Source organism: Oncorhynchus kisutch, linkage group LG8, assembly GCF_002021735.2.
Source record: "Oncorhynchus kisutch isolate 150728-3 linkage group LG8, Okis_V2, whole genome shotgun sequence".
NCBI lineage: Eukaryota > Metazoa > Chordata > Actinopteri > Salmoniformes > Salmonidae > Oncorhynchus > Oncorhynchus kisutch.
The window spans coordinates 78,878,605-78,898,684 of NC_034181.2; the positions used below are offsets into that span (position 1 = coordinate 78,878,605).

General features: G+C 44.0%; 1 protein-coding gene and 1 long non-coding RNA gene across 2 annotated transcripts; both read left to right on the forward strand.

Moving 5' to 3' along the window:
• The first annotated feature begins 21 nt into the window (after positions 1-21).
• Positions 22-19,804, forward strand: nnt2 (nicotinamide nucleotide transhydrogenase 2). The gene is made up of 23 exons (XM_031831318.1): positions 22-150; positions 981-1,168; positions 2,306-2,535; positions 3,067-3,284; positions 3,430-3,517; positions 3,708-3,796; positions 3,883-4,070; positions 4,289-4,422; positions 4,526-4,626; positions 4,887-4,977; positions 6,475-6,628; positions 6,723-6,884; positions 7,246-7,356; positions 7,442-7,587; positions 7,710-7,905; positions 8,925-9,158; positions 10,565-10,725; positions 11,689-11,868; positions 12,102-12,261; positions 17,211-17,292; positions 17,667-17,785; positions 18,617-18,732; positions 19,391-19,804. The coding sequence occupies exons 2-23, from the start codon at positions 1,033-1,035 to the stop codon at positions 19,535-19,537; spliced, it is 3,243 nt and encodes a 1,080-aa protein (XP_031687178.1). The 5' UTR covers positions 22-150; positions 981-1,032; the 3' UTR covers positions 19,538-19,804.
• On the forward strand, positions 13,400-14,069 carry LOC116374891 (uncharacterized). The gene is made up of 3 exons (XR_004210917.1): positions 13,400-13,427; positions 13,887-13,944; positions 14,019-14,069. It is a non-coding gene; the product is annotated as an uncharacterized LOC116374891 (long non-coding RNA).
• Positions 19,805-20,080: the final 276 nt, after the last annotated feature.

Below are 20,080 nucleotides of genomic sequence, written 5' to 3' on the forward strand. Positions count from 1 at the left end.
GCGCCAATAAACCTGCGATACCGAAACTTCGTTCCGTGCGCCCGACAAATGAAAAAGTGAAGGTCGTTCCGACCAACCAAATTGCACTACTGTATTTTATAACTGATCAAACGGGAATTAATTTCCGGCTGAGACGAAAACTACCAGAAGGTTAGTGAGAAATATTTTTGTAGCTACCCTAATAATAAACACTTTTCTCTTATTTTTCTGTTTATTCCTGCAGGAATGAATGGAAGCAACAGTCATGTGATATATGGAAGCAACAGTCATGTGATATATGGAAGCAACAGTCATGTCATATATGGAAGCAACAGTCATGTCATATATGGAAGCAACAGTCATGCACGGACAAAATGTTCAGCTACAGGTTGTTGTAATAGAGACTTGTGTCCCAGTTTTCCACCCTGTCTGAGTTGTACTCCAATGGTCCAACAGCAGCAGAGAGTGAGGGAGTGAGGGTATGAATTAATGAATTAGAGAGAGGCTGTGTGTGTCGTTTGAGTTGCTGCTGCCTTTGTGCTCTGCTAACCCACAACATGGCATGTGGATATAATCCCTCTTTCTCTCTGCCCCAGTTTCTGCATGTAGATCTACTGCCTGTCTCCAGCCTCTACCCCAGCCCTACTCTTTCTGTCCCTGTCCCTGTCCCTACTCCTACCCAACCCCCCACCCCCCCCCCCCCCCCGTCCTATGCTCTCACCCAGCAGTCAGGAGTGTTGTTGTCACAACCACACTGTCATATTTCCAGATCTCGCGTAGCTTTGTGTAGTGTGTATACAGCCCTGCGTCCTGTCCTGCACAGCTGAAATGTCACACTGCCGTCGCTAGGCCCAGCAGCTGAAGAGAAAGTGTGTGTGTGTGTGTTCAGGACTTTCCGGGGGCAGTTAAGATAAGCAAGGCTGGCTGAGGAAGCAGCAAGCAGACGTAGTGTTAGAAGACGTCCTCACCTGCAACACACACACAACTGTTTGTGTCTCTAGGTGTTGTTGACCAGAGGTACAGCTACAGGCCTGTCCCTCAGCAGCACTAGTCATGTCCTCTCTGCTGCGCTGTGTCTCCTGCTGCGGCTCCACTGTCACCTTGCTCCAGCAAGGTGTTCGCCACCACACACCTGGCCGACGGGCCTTCAGGACCTTCCCACAGCTCTGGAACTGTGAGCCTACTAAAGGTAGGACACAACTACAACTCCTTAACAAACACACAAACTCCTTAACACTGTCTTCTGATAACTGTCTTATCTGTATTTTGCCACAGTAGGCAGTCTAGGCCTGGCTGCTTGTTGTTTTATAGCTTCTCCTCTCTATCCTACTAAAGGCATTGGGAAACTAAACAGCAGTTCAGTTAAGGACATTTTCTCCCCTGGCTGGAGGAGTGGAAAAACTCCCACAGAGCAGTGGCGGTTGTGTTTGGAATAGGGGTTGATAGGGAATTTGTTGAAATGGGAAACAATAGGACTGTGAATCAAGTTAGCTAACATTTCTATGGGGTGCTAACATGACCGTGGCTAACTCCACTCTCTGTTGCTAACCTGCAAAGAGAACATGTAAGAGAGGTCAGTTAAAGGTGAAATGTGTATTCTGCTGTTCCGTGGCAGATCTACTTTTTATAAACACTACCCTGTGTTGTCACTGACTGAGGTAGCTGTGCTGGAGTGTATGTTGTGTGTTTGTGGAAGTTTTGTGTGTTACTGGGACATTTAGCGGAGCAGGGTTTGGGTCTGTGTGTGACAGACAGAGCAGGCCTCGTCGTGGTGTGGGTACTGGCTCGCAGCCAACCAGCTGCTAATAATGTTTCTGTGCTGGGGAGGTCACCACACCGTGTAAGGACTGATATGTGAAACCCGACTCTCCACCGGCCTCGCCGGCCCAACTCACTTTCCGCTGCAGAACTACACTGTCTTTTAGTCTAACTTACACACACTACGGTAGTAGTCACTACGGCCTAGTACACTACAGCTTGCCTTAGTCCCTGCCTCACTTCCATTCTTCCTTACTCCCTTCCCTGCCTCTTCCACAGTCTCATCTGCAGCCTCTTTTACCCTGAACCTGTCAGTCTCTCCCAGATTCTCACCTTGTCTTGATAACGGCAAACAGCATTGTTTTCTGAACTCATAATTGGGTTACTCTTCATGCTGTTAATTGTAATGCTATACTCATGTCTTCCACTCCTGTATCTGTACAGGTGTGTTTGTGTGTGCGCACTGATTCAGTGTGTGTAAATCACACCCATTGTTTTTCCCCGAGGTGTGTTGTATCTTATGTGGTTGTCCTCAAGTGTTAAAAGGAGGTTGTGTGTGTTGATGCAGGACGGCTGTATAAGGACCTGGTGGTAGGAGTTCCTAAGGAGATCTTTAAGAATGAGCGTCGTGTGGCTGTGTCCCCTGCGGGGGTGGAGCTGCTCGTCAAACAGGGCTTCAACGTCCAGGTGGAGTCTGGAGCAGGAGACCACGCTAAGTTCTCTGACCAAATGTACATAAACGCTGGAGCCTCCATCACAGACACTAACGGGGCCTTCGGATCTGACCTGGTCCTCAAGGTCAGTACTGGGCTATGGAACTCAAACTCAGTGTGGTCAATGCTGGGCAGGGAGTTAACTTGAACCCAGGGCTGCAGGGTTACATCTGAGAGGATCGGCCTGATCAAGGCTCTGTGCAGAATCATGGATCTACATTCCATGAACTACTCATGAGATCAAGATTAGTTATCCCACACAGCTCCTAGCTCAGGCAGATCCCCTCGCACGTGCTGTTAGGAAACTAAATGTGTACTGAACTATTGAGGGCCAGATCCTAACTTCAGATATACACATGTTGAAATGTAACTTTATTGTAAACCATACATCACACTTATAGTATGTCAATGGGAGTTTTACATAACAAATTGAGTGAGGAATGAGTTTTGCCGTTCCAAAGTATTAGGTATGGGATAACACTGGTAAAGTCTGAGTAAATCGTTGTTGCTGGTTGTTTGAGCTAGTAGAGGAAACAAAATAAACATTTCAATCTCTTAGACATTTTTGGCCCCTGGTGACCTCTGACCCATCTTCTCTCTTGAACTTTCTCTCCAGGTGAGAGCTCCAGTGTTGAACGAGGCTACTGGCAAACATGAGTCAGAGCTGCTGAAGCCTAAATCCACCCTGGTGAGCTTCATCTACCCAGCCCAGAATCCTGATCTCATGGAGAAGCTGGCCCAGAGTCAGACCACCGTGCTGGCCATGGATCAGGTCCCGCGAGTCACCATCGCACAGGGCTACGACGCACTCAGCTCCATGGCTAACATTGCAGGGTAAGGGGAGACATGCACAGAGACCCAGACATGCAGACACCCACGCATGCACACATGCATACGTACACACACAGTAACGCATATGTCTTAGCCTCCAGCTCTGAAACTGGTTCAATGTGTTCATAGAACTGTGTGTGTCCTGCAGGTACAAGGCTGTTGTTCTGGCTGCTAACCACTTTGGCAGATTCTTCACCGGCCAGATCACAGCAGCAGGGAAAGTCCCCCCAGCCAAGGTAAGTCCTTCTATAGCAGTTATATCAACTAGATCAATGTGAATGTACCTGTCAAAACTGAACAACTGTGACATGTCAGAGCATGAACTATATTATAGTGTTTTGACTAACCTGTCACCTGGACTGCAGAGTCTGTGGGATCAATGTAACGTCGCTGTATCTCTGACCGCCATCTTGTTAACCCTTCCAGGTCCTGGTCATCGGAGGTGGAGTGGCTGGTTTGGCTGCAGCTGGAGCCGCCAAGTCTATGGGAGCTATCGTCAGAGGCTTTGACACCAGGTGAGTTGCAGTACCAGATGAGTTGTAGTTAGTCTTCGATACCAGCTACAGTATTGATGATGGTGATGTTCTGTATCCACCCTCAGACCAGCAGCTCTGGAACAGTTTAAGTCGTTCGGGGCGGAGCCTTTGGAGGTGCACATTAAGGAGTCCGGGGATGGTGTTGGAGGTTACGCCAAGGAGATGTCCCCAGAGTTCATTGCAGCTGAGATGGAGTTGTTTGCCAAGCAATGTAAAGACGTGGACATCCTCATCAGTACTGCTCTCATCCCAGGTGAACATTCATTCATTCGGTATCTCATTCATTCATGCTCTCATTCATTCAGTATCTCATTCATTGATTCATTCATACATACTCTGTCTGCTTGTTCTCCTCTCTTTGTTTCTCTCCTACGTCTCCCTCCTTTCTCTCACCATGAATATCATTCCACTCTTTCTATCCTAATAATTTCCCTTTCTATAATGATCCGTGACCACGCCCTCTGTCTGTAGGGAAGCGAGCTCCCATCCTGATCAAGACAGAGATGGTGGAGTCTATGAAGGATGGCTCTGTGGTGGTGGATCTGGCTGCTGAGGCTGGAGGAAACATTGAGACCACCAAGCCTGGAGAGCTGCACGTACACAAGGTGGGGAGACCAGCTCAGTTCTGGAAGAATAATACTGTCCCTAGAGTGTGTATAGTTGGAGTTTGTGTGTGTGTAACTGAGAGCTGTGTGTGTTTCTCCTCAGGGTGTGACACACATCGGCTTCACGGACCTGCCCAGCCGTATGCCCACCCAGGCCAGCACCCTGTACTCCAACAACGTGCTCAAACTGCTCAAGGCCATCAGGTAAAGGGACGGGTGGGTGGACAGGTTTTTGGATGGATAGATGGACACTTTATAATACTACTAGACAGGGACAGGGACAGTAGTTTTCCCTAGGACCGATCACGTTACCTGACCAGGAAAAACACCTGTCCTATGTTATAGCCCCACAGACCCTGAGTTGTTCCTGGCCAAGTCTAAAAGGATTGGAGTTTGATAAAGGTGGTTCAGTATATAAATGTGATATATTAATGTATGATTTTAATTGTGCTTATCACCATCAGCCCAGACAAAGACTACTTCCACTTTGAGCCCAAAGAAGAGTTTGATCACGGGACACTGGACCACGTCATCAGAGGAACCATGGTCATGCAGGTGTGTAGTGTCTCTGTTGATACTTTATGTAGAATATGTCCATTTTGGGACTCTTTTATTTATTGTTTTGTCTAGTCTTGGTCATTTTGACACATATCATTAAGTCCCATTTTTGTCATTTGAATAATGATTTATTATTATTATTATTAATTATTGTCAAAATGAATAAAACAGTGGGCCATTTTAGTCAACTAAATGCCCTTTCGATTTAGTCCCATTTTAGTCGTCCCATTTCCATTATCTCATTAACCTTTAGTAAACATAAATCACTGACTTCCATGTGCACAAACACACACAGCCTTGTCCTACCAACATATTTTTCTGCATAAAATTCTATTGTAGATTCTTTTCCCAACAGCCAGATTGTCAGAACACATTACTCTGCAGCAGATGATAAATCACAGCCTTTGACATACTGTAGCGTATTGCAATCAAAGTTCTGTCATAGTTAGTTACTACTTAACTAGCATTAATAATCTGTTATTACCTCTATATATTGTGAGGACTCTCTTTCAGATGTCTCTTGAGGTTGGTAGTATTTTTTTCCCCTGTCAAATTGTGGGTGCAAATGCTGTCTTCTCCCGTGAAAGAAGGTTGGATTTGGTTTTGTTTCAATGGACACGATAAGTAAAGTGGCTCCAAAGTAGGTGAATCAGTCACACTGAGACTGAAGAAAGCAGGGAGTTTTAAATGTGATATTTCACTCCAAAATCAAAGTTTGGCAGATATTCTCTGTTGAATGAGTTGAAGAGTCCACGTCCCTTCATGCTCAGACTTTCTCTGCCTCCCAAATGGCATCCTATGGGCCCTGGTCAAAAGTTGCTCCCTATATAGGAAATAGGGTGCCATTTGGGATGCATGCTGTTATTTCTGAGTGACGCGTCACCATGACCCATAAGCCACCCTGCTATATTCTCTCAGAGCTGGAATCCAGCTGGCTGCACATAGCACAGTTTACGTGAGAAACAGGAATGCTAGTTATGAAATATCTTTTTTTAAATGCACTTTTCCAGGAATGTCTTGATTTGAAAGTTTTGACATTTTGACAGTGTTTACGGCAGACTAGAGAGGCAGAGGAAGCACGAGGTGTGTCACCTTACCACGTATTAAACAAGGAATTATTCATGCTATTTAAATGTGATTTTTCTCGCTAGCTATGTTCCATCGTTATATCCCGTGGTTGTTACTCAGGTCCCTTAGGTGATATGAAAAATCCTGTCTTCTAGTTAAGAACCTCAACTTGTACGTGATTGGTCAGTCTCTTATTTTCAACCTTGCGTGCCGTAGAAACTCACTTTTTAAAAAGCAAGGTTTCCAATTAAATCATGACAGGATCCCTCCATTTCTAACAATAACCTTCCATTTAGAATATTCCTCAATTGCTCACGTGTTTCTCAATGTGTGTATTTGTCATGTGGATATCTAACAACATGTATTTTTCATCTTGTGTATTTTTCAGATTGTGTGTTTCTCACGTTGTGTTTGTCACATCTCCAGGAAGGCAAGAGCCTGTTCCCATCCCCCCAACCTAAGACACAACCCCCGGCCGCTCCTGTCAAACAGAAAAGTGTAGCAGAGCTAGCGGCAGAGAAGGCAGCTGTGGTCTCACCTTTCCAGAAGACCTTGACCAACGCTGGTGTCTACACTGCAGGTCAGACACTCACACCCCACACACTTACACACATGCGCACACACACACACACACCCTAACTCCCTCCCTCTCTGCTGTCCTCTCCTGTCCCCAGGTCTCTCTACATGTCTGGCTCTGGGCTTGGCGGCGCCCAACTCAGCCTTCACCCAGATGGTCACTACTTTCGGCCTGGCCGGCATCGTGGGATACCACACGGTGTGGGGCGTCACCCCCGCCCTCCACTCACCCCTCATGTCCGTCACCAATGCCATCTCAGGTCAGAGGTCAGGGCTCAAATAGTGTCACTGCTGGGTCCTATTTATTTGTGTACACCGTAGTAAAATGTATTAAAACGCTTTGCAATGAAAAACAAGCACTTATTTTGTCCGTCCCTCCTCGTGTGGGTCCGTTTTCAGCTGTTTGGTGTCTAGTGAATAGGACCCTGGTGTGTCAGCAGGTAATGGTCACCCTGTTCTCCATACTGGGTGTGTCTGTAGTGTAACAAAGCCCTCCGCTTATTTTCTCCCTCTAAGAAACCCCTGCAGAAACTGTTACATTATTCAATTTCTTTACTCCTTCAAGCACCTGGACATTGAACAAGGTGTGTGTGAACATGTTGTCTTCTCTCCCCGTGGCAGGTCTGACTGCTGTGGGTGGTCTGGTCCTGATGGGGGGAGGTCTCCACCCCTCCTCCTTCCCCGAGGGCCTGGCTCTGGCTGCAGCCTTCGTCTCCTCCATCAACATTGCAGGTCTGGCACACACACACACATGACACACACATGCGCACACGCACGCACACATGCGTGCACTCACTCACTGTCTCTGTCCTCCCAGGTGGGTTCATGATCACCCAGAGGATGCTGGACATGTTTAAACGTCCTACAGACCCTCCAGAGTACAACTACCTGTACGGTCTACCAATAGGAGTCTTCATAGGAGGTTACGGGGCCTCTGTGGCTGCTGGCTACCACATCGAGCAGGTGACACTGATGTGCTGTTGTTGTTGTTGAAGTGCTGTTCTACAAATGATGTAACTACCTGGGGTTAGGAAGCCAACTGTGTTGTGTAGGTGTTTTATGTTGTGTATCACTGTGTGTTCCAGATGATGTACCTGGGGTCTGGTATGTGCTGTGTGGGAGCATTGGCAGGGCTGTCTTCACAGGGCACCAGTCGTCTGGGTAATGCCCTGGGCATGATGGGGGTAGCAGGGGGCATCGCTGCCACCCTCGGCTCCCTGAAGCCCTCTCCTGAGCTGCTGGCACAGATGAGTGCCGCCATGGCCACCGGAGGAACCCTGGGTAGGTGGACCTGCCACACCACACAGCCATATACAGATACACACCATCTCAAATCTAATCAACATGTATTGAAAGTGTGTTTAAACATCTAAAAAGACTTTATGATTGAAATGGAAACTTAAAAAGCCCATGGCCACCAGAAGACCCTGGGTAAGTAGGCCCTTCCTCCAAGACCAGGCTTAATCCGTGTCCGGGAAACGGGCCCAAGTCAGCTTTCCCAGCAAGATGCCATGTTTCTACCTCTGAGCTTTTCCTTCTGCCATTGGTGATGAGGATTCAGGCAGATATCTGATCTCATACACCATTCCACATGTGTTTAAACGTGTATAAAACCATGATTAAGGTTTGTACATGTTATTGATTTTGCATATTATTTCTGAAGTCTTTGAAAAATGAGTGAATTATTGAACCTGATGGACCATCCATCATGCGATCTAGATTGACAGATATACATGTTCTGATATCTTCATGGTGTCAGTACTTTAGGTGTGTGTTTACTTTAGTAGTGGTGTGTTATACTGATATGATGTTATTATTCTCTTAGGCCCTGGCAGCTGTCTCACACACACACACAGGGCATGTGTGTTTATGCAGTCTGATATTAGTAATATTATCCTTTAGAGAACTAGTTGTTATTATATTAGGGTTTTTGACAACACTGTTTAGAGCGTGCCTCCAGACTATTCTGTTACTTCTGATGTTAATGCCCAATATGAATACAAAAGTAATTCAGTCCAGATGGTTGCCTTCCCAGCAAATACAGTATGTTGTAGCACCAGGAGTTAGTACAACTCTATGTGAAGCACTGTGAGACCAGGAGAAAATACTTCCATAGAAAATGTCTTGTACATTTGGCCTTCAGAGATTCAGGGCTGTTTTGTTGTTGTTCCAAATCAACTGCTAGGACCTACAGCCATCGGTACCTGTATAGAACTGAAGGTCTCTAATGTGACGGTGTGTCTGTTTTCCCCCTGTGCCCTACTGCGTGTTTCTGACCCTCTGCTACTCTGCTTCCCCAGGTCTGACCATTGCCAAGCGTATTGAGATCACCGATCTCCCCCAGCTGGTAGCTGCCTTCCACAGCCTGGTGGGTCTGGCTGCAGTGCTGACCTGTGTGGCAGAGTACATGATCGAGTACCCTCACTTGGACGTACACCCTGCAGCCAACATGGTGAAGACTGTGGCCTACCTCGGCACATACATCGGAGGGGTCACCTTCAGCGGGTCACTGGTGGCCTATGGCAAGCTGCAAGGTACTGTAGACCGCCATTAACACACGTGGATGCAGGAACGCAGACAGACAGACACACACACACACTCTCTCTCTCTGAGCTCTCTGTCCTGTGGTACTGATTGCCTCCTTTGATCTAGCCAAAGCCCAAGATCCCATGGGAAATCCAGGCCAGGATTTTGTGTGTGTGTGTGTGTGTGTGAGAGTGGCTGATTATTGCATGCCTGAAAGAGTGGAAGGGCCGGGAGGCTTGTAGGAGTTCTATGTTGGTAAGGTAACAGTTGTTAAAGGAAAAATCCACCCAAAACCACTACAATGTATAGTGTTAAGTAACACATGTGAGAGCAATATTTTTTGTGATCAGATGTTTCATTTTGGTGTTTATAATAAGGTAGAAACGTACAAATCTGTGGAAATATGTTGCAGCTCAAGTCCACGATCAAATCCACAATGCAATGCTCTCTATGGGCTGGCTGGCTAGCTAGCAAACTTAACTACACACAATAATACCAAAGACAATATCAGTATATGAAGTAGCTAGTTAGCTGTAAAATTGCCAAAACAAACTGCACTATCAATTTAAGGAGTCTACAATCTCACCTGTTCAACCTGCAGATCGATGTGCATCAGAGTGGAGTTTGACATTCGCAACGGCACCATGCAATGCACCCTGGACTGAAGAGGCAGACAAATAGGAGAAATGTGCTAAACCCTCTGTTAAATTCAAAATTTCTCGAAGGTAGGAATATCGCAAAAAATATGATCATTGAGTCATTTGAGAGAAGACATCCTCCCGTGTTATGACATCAGCCAGTATTGAAATCTGACATGTATGATAGATGTTTTCACCATCTAAAAGTCGTATTCCTATTATCTTCCAGGGTAGTGAGAGAGACTTTATCACAGTGCTACGTCAAACCGGATGGATTTCTGCCTGCTTGAACACCAGTAACTCCAATACACATGAAAACATTAAATGACCCAGGAAATCGATAGAACATCACTCAGAGATACACAAAAACAATGGAACATTCAAAATGGGTTAATCTTCTCTTTAAGTGTGTGGGGGGGCTGCTTTTCTATGGAGGGGAGTTATTTTTCTAGCCCACGTGAGAAACGGTTGTCTCGCTATTGTGTTTAGAAACCATCAGTTCTCTATTCCCTCTGATCACTGGTAATGAGAGACCGACCGAAGGCAGGAGTTCCTGCCAGATCTGTGGTCTGTTATCAATATATTACAACGCTCCACCTGACCTCCACCCATCACTCTAATCAATGTGATGTATCAATACAACCCTGCACCATCTCTCCTTCCAGGATTCCCTGCCCCGTTCCCCTCCTCTCTGTTCAGAATGATACATTGTGAGTTCAGAGTTTTGAGTTTCGGGTGCAGTTTTGTGAACATTGTTCTCTATTCCCTCCTTTCAGGTGTTCTGAACTCCGCCCCGCTGATGTTGCCGGGGCGTCACATGATGAACGCCGGTCTGATGACGGCGTCTGTCGGTGGTATGATTCCCTTCATGCTCAGTGCTGACTACGCTACTGGCATGGGCTGTCTGGTTGGAGTGTCTGGCCTCTCCACCGTCATGGTGAGAACATGGCTAAAGATGTAATGTTTTATACAGACATGGTGAAGAACACCAATGACCAATAGTGTTATTCAGCTCTAATCAGAATAAGAAAAACTTTGACACTCAACAATGTTGGTGGGTGATAAAGGCTACAACGACAACCACAATCTACAGCAGGGTTAGGCAACAGGCGGCCCGCTGGCCAGAACTGGCTTGAGTGTTTAACATTTTTTTGTGTAGTTTGTTTCAGTTCCAACAAAAATCGTTCCACGGCTTAATCTAGTTGCTTACCCCTGATCTAGAGGAAATAACCCAGTATCATAAAGTCACTGTGAGGGGTTTATCTATTGACTACCCAGCAAATCAAAATTGGCTTTGTAAAAGTTCCCAGAACATTCGCTAGGTTGCGGCAAATGTTCTCATAACACAAAACCTGGCCAGTTGGCTCATGATTACACAATGTTTGTATAAAAAAATTGCCTGATGTTGCCAGAACATTCCCAGAACATTGATCCTATATTACGTTGCGGCAGTGTGTTCTAAAAACATTACTGGTGCATTACTACCTTACCTGGAAACCTAATGAGAGCGTTTGGGGAATGTTCTGTGGTGGTTGTTACAGGTGTCTTGCACAACCTTTCAGTGAATGTTAGGAATACATTCCAAGGATAATACATTTAAAATGTTTTCTGAATTTTTGGGGGGGGATGTTATCCTAATGTTAGATAAAACACTACCTGGAACATAATGGGAATCTTAGCTAATGTTCTGGGAATGTTCCCGGTTTGCTGGGTAGAGTTCCAAGATTCAAGTAACTTTCCAAAGAATCGCAGCTTTTCGAGAAATCGAGGTTGGAAGATTACTGGAATTAGTGGGGAATTAACAGGAAATCCAGGAATCCTCCAACTGGTATTTCTGGAAAACCTTTTGCAACCCTACTAGTGACTGAAGCGTGTCCTGACCGTGATTGTGTTCCTGTAGGGTGTAACCCTGACGATGGCCATCGGGGGCGCTGACATGCCCGTGGTCATCACTGTGCTCAATTCCTACTCTGGTTGGGCACTGTGTGCCGAGGGATTCCTATTGGACAACAACCTCATGACCATTGTAGGAGCTCTGATTGGCTCGTCTGGTGCTATCCTCTCCTACATCATGTGTGTGGTGAGTACTGCTAAACACTCAGTCGCATTCACTCACTCACACACACACACATACTCTCTCTCAGCCTCTCTCACTCAGACACTCACCTGCCAGTCAGGTAGCTTTGTCATCTTAGTTTTGCTCTTGCACTTTGAGATTTTTTGGTTTTGGAATTCATCAAAATATTTGTCACGCTCCCCATAGAGATATAATATAAATGTTGTTTTTAATCCTGGTTACACCCCTCTTTCCAGGCAATGAACCGTTCCCTGCCCAACGTGATCCTGGGAGGGTTCGGTACCAGCTCCACGGCGGGGGGGAAACCCATGGAGATCACAGGCACCCACACAGAGGTCAATGTGGACCAGTCCATCGAACTCATCAAGGAGGCCAACAGCATCATCATCACCCCAGGTACACACACTCTCTCTCTCTCGCACACAGCACACAGCACAAATGCAATCATGCGTTCGCACAACACGCAAGTTCTGGGTAGGGTTCAGAGGTAGTCTTATGGAACACACCTGTGTTCATCACTGTAGGAGGGTTCTGTGCAGAGTCGTGTATCTATATATCTGTTTGTGTGTTCTGCTCTCCTCCCAGACTGAAATCTGCTACCAGGTCATTTAGTAATGAACCCTGGCATAACATCTGTACTGGAGCCTGACACAGGGACAGGGAATGTCCAGTAGAGGGTGCGGTTTGTCTATGTCCCTGTGAAGCGGAGCTAGCTTGTTCGCCAGGCAGGCAGGCAGGTAGGCAGGCAGGCAGGCAGACCTTAGAGGTATCTGGTAATATAGAAGACTACAGTGGCCCAGGGGTTAGAGGTCAGGGAGATTTGTTCCAAATATAGTTGATTAGTTGTAATCAACATACAGCACTGACCTCTCAACTCTATCCAGTATCAGAACACACCTCTATCCAGTATGCTGATACCTCAGGACAGTTACACAAGCAGGCGTTAGACAGATACATGGGAGCGGGGGTTCCTCTCGCACGCATGCCCTCTTCTTCACCCCCCCGCCCCATAACACACACACAACCCCATAACACTTACAGGCAGGGGAAAGGGGTTTCCTCGCACGCACCACCCCCAGACTGTAGAAATCCTATGATTTAAGACAGAAGGGAGAGCAGAGGGGAGAGATGGAAGAGAGGGGGGGGGGGGGAGTGAGAATAGAGGGTGAAATGGGGTAAGAGGAGGTGAAAAGGGGGAGAGATAAAGGAAGGGTATTGGGAGAGAGGAGGGGAAAAGGGGGAGAGATAAAGGAAGGGTTTTGGGAGAGAGGAGGGGAAAAGGGGGAGAGATAAAGGAAGGGTATTGGGAGAGATAAAGGAAGGGTATTGGGAGAGGGGAGAGATAAAGGAAGGGTATTGGGAGAGAGGAGGGGAAAAGGGGGAGAGATAAAGGAAGGGTATTGGGAGAGGGGAGAGATAAAGGAAGGGTCTTGGGAGAGGGGAGAGATAAAGGAAGGGTATTGGGAGAGAGGAGGGGAAAAGGGGGAGAGATCTCATCTATCATTTATCTGGTCATTAATTATCTGGTCATTAGTTACCTGGTCATTAGTTACCTCTATCATGTATCTGGTCATTAGTTATCTGGTCATTAGTTACCTCTATCATTTATCTGGTCATTAGTTACCTGGTCATTAGTTACCTCTATCATTTATCTGGTCATTAAGTTACCTCTATCATTTATCTGGTCATTAGTTATCTGGTCATTAGTTACCTGGTCATTAGTTACCTCTATCATTTATCTGGTCATTAGTTACCTCTATCATTTATCTGGTCATTAGTTATCTGGTCATTAGTTACCTGGTCATTAGTTACCTCTATCATGTATCTGGTCATTAGTTATCTGGTCATTAGTTACCTCTATCATTTATCTGGTCATTAGTTATCTGGTCATTAGTTACCTCTATCATTTATCTGGTCATGAGTTATCTGGTCATTAGTTACCTCTATCATTTATCTGGTCATTAGTTACCTCTATCATTTATCTGGTCATTAGTTACCTCTATCATTTATCTGGTCATTAGTTATCTGGTCATTAGTTATCTGGTCATTAGTTACCTCTATCATTTATCTGGTCATTAAGTTACCTCTATCAGTTATCTGGTCATTAGTTATCTGGTCATTAGTTACCTGGTCATTAGTTACCTGGTCATTAGTTACCTCTATCATTTATCTGGTCATTAGTTACCTCTATCATTTATCTGGTCATTAGTTACCTCTATCATTTATCTGGTCATTAGTTACCTCTATCATTTATCTGGTCATTAGTTACCTCTATCATTTATCTGGTCATTAGTTACCTCTATCATTTATCTGGTCATTAGTTATCTGGTCATTAGTTACCTCTATCATTTATCTGGTCATTAGTTATCTGGTCATTAGTTACCTGGTCATTAGTTACCTCTATCATTTATCTGGTCATTAAGTTACCTCTATCATTTATCTGGTCATTAGTTATCTGGTCATTAGTTACCTGGTCATTAGTTACCTCTATCATTTATCTGGTCATTAGTTACCTGGTCATTAGTTACCTCTATCATTTATCTGGTCATTAGTTATCTGGTCATTAGTTACCTCTATCATTTATCTGGTCATTAGTTATCTGGTCATTAGTTACCTCTATCATTTATCTGGTCATTAGTTATCTGGTCATTAGTTACCTGGTCATTAGTTACCTCTATCATTTATCTGGTCATTAAGTTACCTCTATCATTTATCTGGTCATTAGTTATCTGGTCATTAGTTACCTGGTCATTAGTTACCTCTATCATTTATCTGGTCATTAGTTACCTGGTCATTAGTTACCTCTATCATTTATCTGGTCATTAAGTTACCTCTATCATTTATCTGGTCATTAGTTATCTGGTCATTAGTTACCTGGTCATTAGTTACCTCTATCATGTATCTGGTCATTAGTTACCTCTATCATTTATCTGGTCATTAATTATCTGGTCATTAGTTACCTGGTCATTAGTTACCTCTATCATTTATCTGGTCATTAATTATCTGGTCATTAGTTACCTGGTCATTAGTTACCTCTATCATTTATCTGGTCATTAGTTATCTGGTCATTAGTTACCTCTATCATTTATCTGGTCATTAGTTATCTGGTCATTAGTTACCTGGTCATTAGTTACCTCTATCATTTATCTGGTCATTAGTTACCTCTATCATTTATCTGGTCATTAGTTATCTGGTCATTAGTTATCTGGTCATTAGTTACCTCTATCATTTATCTGGTCATTAAGTTACCTCTATCATTTATCTGGTCATTAGTTATCTGGTCATTAGTTACCTGGTCATTAGTTACCTCTATCATTTATCTGGTCATTAGTTACCTCTATCATTTATCTGGTCATTAGTTACCTCTATCATTTATCTGGTCATTAGTTACCTCTATCATTTATCTGGTCATTAGTTATCTGGTCATTAGTTACCTGGTCATTAGTTATCTGGTCATTAGTTATCTGGTCATTAGTTACCTCTATCATTTATCTGGTCATTAGTTACCTGGTCATTAGTTATCTGGTCATTAGTTACCTCTATCATTTATCTGGTCATTAGTTACCTGGTCATTAGTTACCTCTATCATTTATCTGGTCATTAGTTATCTGGTCATTAGTTACCTCTATCATTTATCTGGTCATTAGTTATCTGGTCATTAGTTACCTGGTCATTAGTTACCTCTATCATTTATCTGGTCATTAGTTACCTCTATCATTTATCTGGTCATTAGTTATCTGGTCATTAGTTATCTGGTCATTAGTTACCTCTATCATTTATCTGGTCATTAAGTTACCTCTATCATTTATCTGGTCATTAGTTATCTGGTCATTAGTTACCTGGTCATTAGTTACCTCTATCATTTATCTGGTCATTAGTTACCTCTATCATTTATCTGGTCATTAGTTACCTCTATCATTTATCTGGTCATTAGTTACCTCTATCATTTATCTGGTCATTAGTTATCTGGTCATTAGTTACCTGGTCATTAGTTATCTGGTCATTAGTTATCTGGTCATTAGTTACCTCTATCATTTATCTGGTCATTAGTTACCTGGTCATTAGTTATCTGGTCATTAGTTACCTCTATCATTTATCTGGTCATTAGTTACCTGGTCATTAGTTACCTCTATCATTTATCTGGTCATTAGTTACCTCTATCATTTATCTGGTCATTAGTTATCTGGTCATTAGTTACCTCTATCATTTACCTGGTCATTAGTTACCTCTATCATTTATCTGGTCATTAGTTACCTCTGTCATTTATCTGGTCATTAGTTATCTGGTCATTAGTTACCTCTTATCATTTATCTGGTCATTAGTTACCTCTATCATTTACCTGGTCATTAGTTACCTCTATCATTTATCTGGTCATTAGTTATCTGGTCATTAGTTACCTCTATCATTTACCTGGTCATTAGTTACCTCTATCATTTACCTGGTCATTAGTTACCTCTATCATTTCATGTCTTGGAGAAGGTCACATCAACCTGAACCATCAAACACATTAAATGTATAGTTATGACGTGGCCACGAGCAGCACCGCAGATATTAAGATGAGCATGAAGCAAGACAATGCAGGGTGTGTATGTATGTGCGCTCCTTGCTGCTACAACATGGTCGGAACCAAAACAGCAGAGGTTCAACCTCGCGCTTCAACACTCTTAGTTGTTATGGAAATCGGCCCAATATTCTGTTTAGCAGTGGTGGAAAAAGTACTCAATTGTCATACTTGAGTAAAGAAAAGATACCTTAATAGAAAATGACTCAAGTAAAAGTGAGTCACCCAGTAAAATACTACTTGAGTAAAAGTCTAAAAGTATTTGGTTTTAAATATACTTAAGTGTCAAAAGTAAATGGAATTTCTAAAATTAACTTAACTATCAAGTAAAAGTATAAACCATTTCTAATTGCTTATATTAAGCAAAGCAGACGGCACCATTTATTTGTATTGACGGAGAGCCAGGGGCACACTCCCATACTTCCCAGTGAGTCCACCAGATCAGAGGCAGTAGGGATGACCAGGGAAGGTCTTTTGATCAGTGTGTGAATTGGACCATTTTCCTGTCAAAATGTAAGAAGTACTTTTGGATGTCAGGGAAACTGTATGGAGTAAAAAGTACATATTTGCTTTAGGAATGTAGTGAAGTAAAAGTTGGCAAAAATATCAATAGTAAAGTACAGATCCCACAAACTACTTAAGTACTTTACACCACTGCTGTTTACTTCGTACATCGCTGAGTCATACCTTTTAACAGTAACATTTAAACTTTTCCTACAGTGACACTGTGATTGTGTAGGTTGGTCTGCTTATAGTGTGTGTGTGTGTGTGTGTGTGTGTGTAGGTTGGGGTCTGTGTGCGGCTAAGGCCCAGTACCCCATTGCTGACATGGTGAAGATGCTGGTAGAGCAGGGCAAGTCTGTCAGGTAGGTCTTCACAATAATATAATTATCTCTCTCTCTCCTCAATCATCTCTTTCACTCTCTCCACTCTGTTTATTTTTGTTGGGGACCATCAGTCCTCCTGTCACAGTGAGATAACGATATCTTCCTGTATTAGTCTGACTTCTAAAATAACATTCTTTCCATTTAGTTTTTCAATCCCACTGACCGTCTTGAGTTTCCTGGTCAGGAACACTTGCAGACAAAACACATCTGGGCCTAAAAGCTTTAGAGTGGAAAACATCTTTATTCTCCAAATTCAGAGCGAAGATGTGAAGCCCTGACTGACTGAGGAATTGCATAAAGACAACATTAATGTGTGTGCTTGTGTTTTTCTGTGTGTATGTGTGTGTTTCTAGGTTTGGTATCCACCCTGTGGCAGGTCGTATGCCAGGCCAGCTAAACGTGCTCCTGGCTGAGGCAGGTGTTCCATATGATGTGGTTCTGGAGATGGATGAGATCAATGAGGACTTCAAAGGTCAGAACACACTGATCACTCACACTGACACACTGATCACTCACACTGATCACTCACACACACTCACACTGATCACACACACACACTGATCACACACACACACACACACACACACACACACACACACACACACACACACACACACACACACACTCACACTGATCAATTTACTGAACAAAAATATAACGCAACAATGAAATTGTTGGTCCCATTTTTCATGAGCTGAAATAAAAGACCTCTGAAATGTTCCATACACACAAAGCTTTGCCTCTAAAATGTTGTGCACAAATGTCTTTAGATCCCCACTAGTGAGCATTTTATCCTTTACCAAGATAATCCGTCCACCTGACAATTGGCATGCTGACCGCAGGAATGTCCGACAGAACTGTTGCCAGAAAATTCAATGTTTATATCTTTACCATAAGCCGCCTCCAACGTCGTTTTAGAGAATTTGGCAGTACATCCAACCAGCCTTACAACCGCAGACCTCGTGTAGCCACGCCAGCCCAGGACCTCCACATCCGGCTTCTTCACCTGCCAGATTGTCTGAGGAGTATTTATGGCATAGGCCCTGTGACCCTGCCCATTCATGTGAAGTCCATAGATTAGGGCCTAATTTATTTATTTAAATTGACTGATTTCCTTCTATGAACTGTAACTCAGTAAAATCTTTGAGATTGTTGCGTTTTATATTTCTGTTCAGTGTAGATTGATCATAACGACCAGCAGGCATCCCTCACACTTGTTTGTGTTTGTAACGTTGCCTGGCTGGTTCCATCCATAGTTTCGCCAGGTTCTCTGTACTGGTTTTACTTAATGTGTCCCCCACAGAGACTGACCTGACGCTGGTGGTGGGTGCTAACGACACAGTGAACTCAGCAGCCCAGGAGGACCCCAACTCTATCATTGCTGGCATGCCAGTCCTGGAGGTCTGGAAGTCCAAACAGGTAGGAATGAAGGCAGTAGAAGAGTATTAGTACAGGGCCCTCACTGGTTTACCAAAGGAAGGATGCAAAATATTGTCTTGTTCTGCTCTCTGGTGTTGAGGGCTGAGTCCTCCTACTCTTTGGTTGACCAGGACCCTCACAGGTATAGAGTATAAGATGATTGTGAAGTGTGCCATCTTCTGTTTCTCTGTAGGGGATTGTGATGAGATCTTCGACTAGTTATTTTACACATTTTCTGACACTTTATTTAGACCAGTCATATGCAACAGACGGGCCGTGGGTCCTGAACTAAAATGATAAGAGGGTTAGTCATACCTCGACCCCTGGTCTCATATGAACACACATAAGACATGACAAAATGTGTAGAATTGCAGGAAATTAGCTGCAGTTCTCTCTTCGCCAACAAGAGGGGTGTGAACTGTTTGGCTTGTGAGGAGGGGGTTTGTTATGCCGATAAATGACAATGTCCATCTGGACCTTTGCCACCTAGGTAATGTGTGTGACCCTGACCTTCTCAAACAGTACTTCCGTACCCCTGATTTAGACAGTTGGAAACAGAGGGGGGAATGTGGGGATGGAACTCAGTCTCCAGTGGGAAGAGGAATATAAAAGGTGACGTTAGCCATGTCTCAACCCTGTTCCCCTCCCTGTACTGTAGGTGATTGTGATGAAGAGGACCATGGGTGTGGGCTATGCTGCAGTAGACAATCCCATCTTCTACAAGCCCAACACATCCATGCTGCTGGGAGACGCCAAGAAGACCTGTGACACACTACAGGCCAAGATCAGAGAGGCCTACTACTAGAACAGAGATGGACAGTACACTCCCTATCGGCTTTACAGATGTATTTATTTGTCTTTAATCCAGATGCAGGTGTATGGTTAAGATTAGTAAACAACGTTGAATATTTTTACACTTAGTGGCTTGATGATTATAGAGGTCCTCAGTACATATGATTATTGGATGTTGGGCAGTGATGTTGAACCAAAGGTGTGGACACAACGATTAGATTACATTTAAATTAACCCATGCACTGCCTGCCCTGATTTGTAAATAAAAATCTGTTTTGAATGTGATCTGTTGGCTAAAGTTCCCTATTCAATTGTATTTGTAAGAGCTTGTCAGGTATAATTTCACACAAAAGCACTGAGCAACACCAATTGGAGATGAAGCCACATACTCCCAGTAGCTAACGGTAGACTGGCTCTCAACCAGTAAACACCAGCAGCTCAAACCCCTGCAGCGTGTTGATCTAGCCTGTTAAAGGTAATGGAACCTACATGCACAGCGTTCACCATACATACAAATTAAGAACAAGCCGCATTGACAGATGTCCAGCATAATAAA

Bases quoted from the DNA above. Each gene is read 5' to 3' on its own strand.
- nnt2 (XM_031831318.1), top strand. From the start codon at position 1,033: ATGTCCTCTCTGCTGCGCTGTGTCTCCTGCTGCGGCTCCACTGTCACC. The intron at 4,978-6,474 runs GTGTGTAGTGTC...TCACATCTCCAG, and splicing joins GAGGAACCATGGTCATGCAG to GAAGGCAAGAGCCTGTTCCC. The intron at 7,906-8,924 runs GTAGGTGGACCT...CTGCTTCCCCAG, and splicing joins GGCCACCGGAGGAACCCTGG to GTCTGACCATTGCCAAGCGT.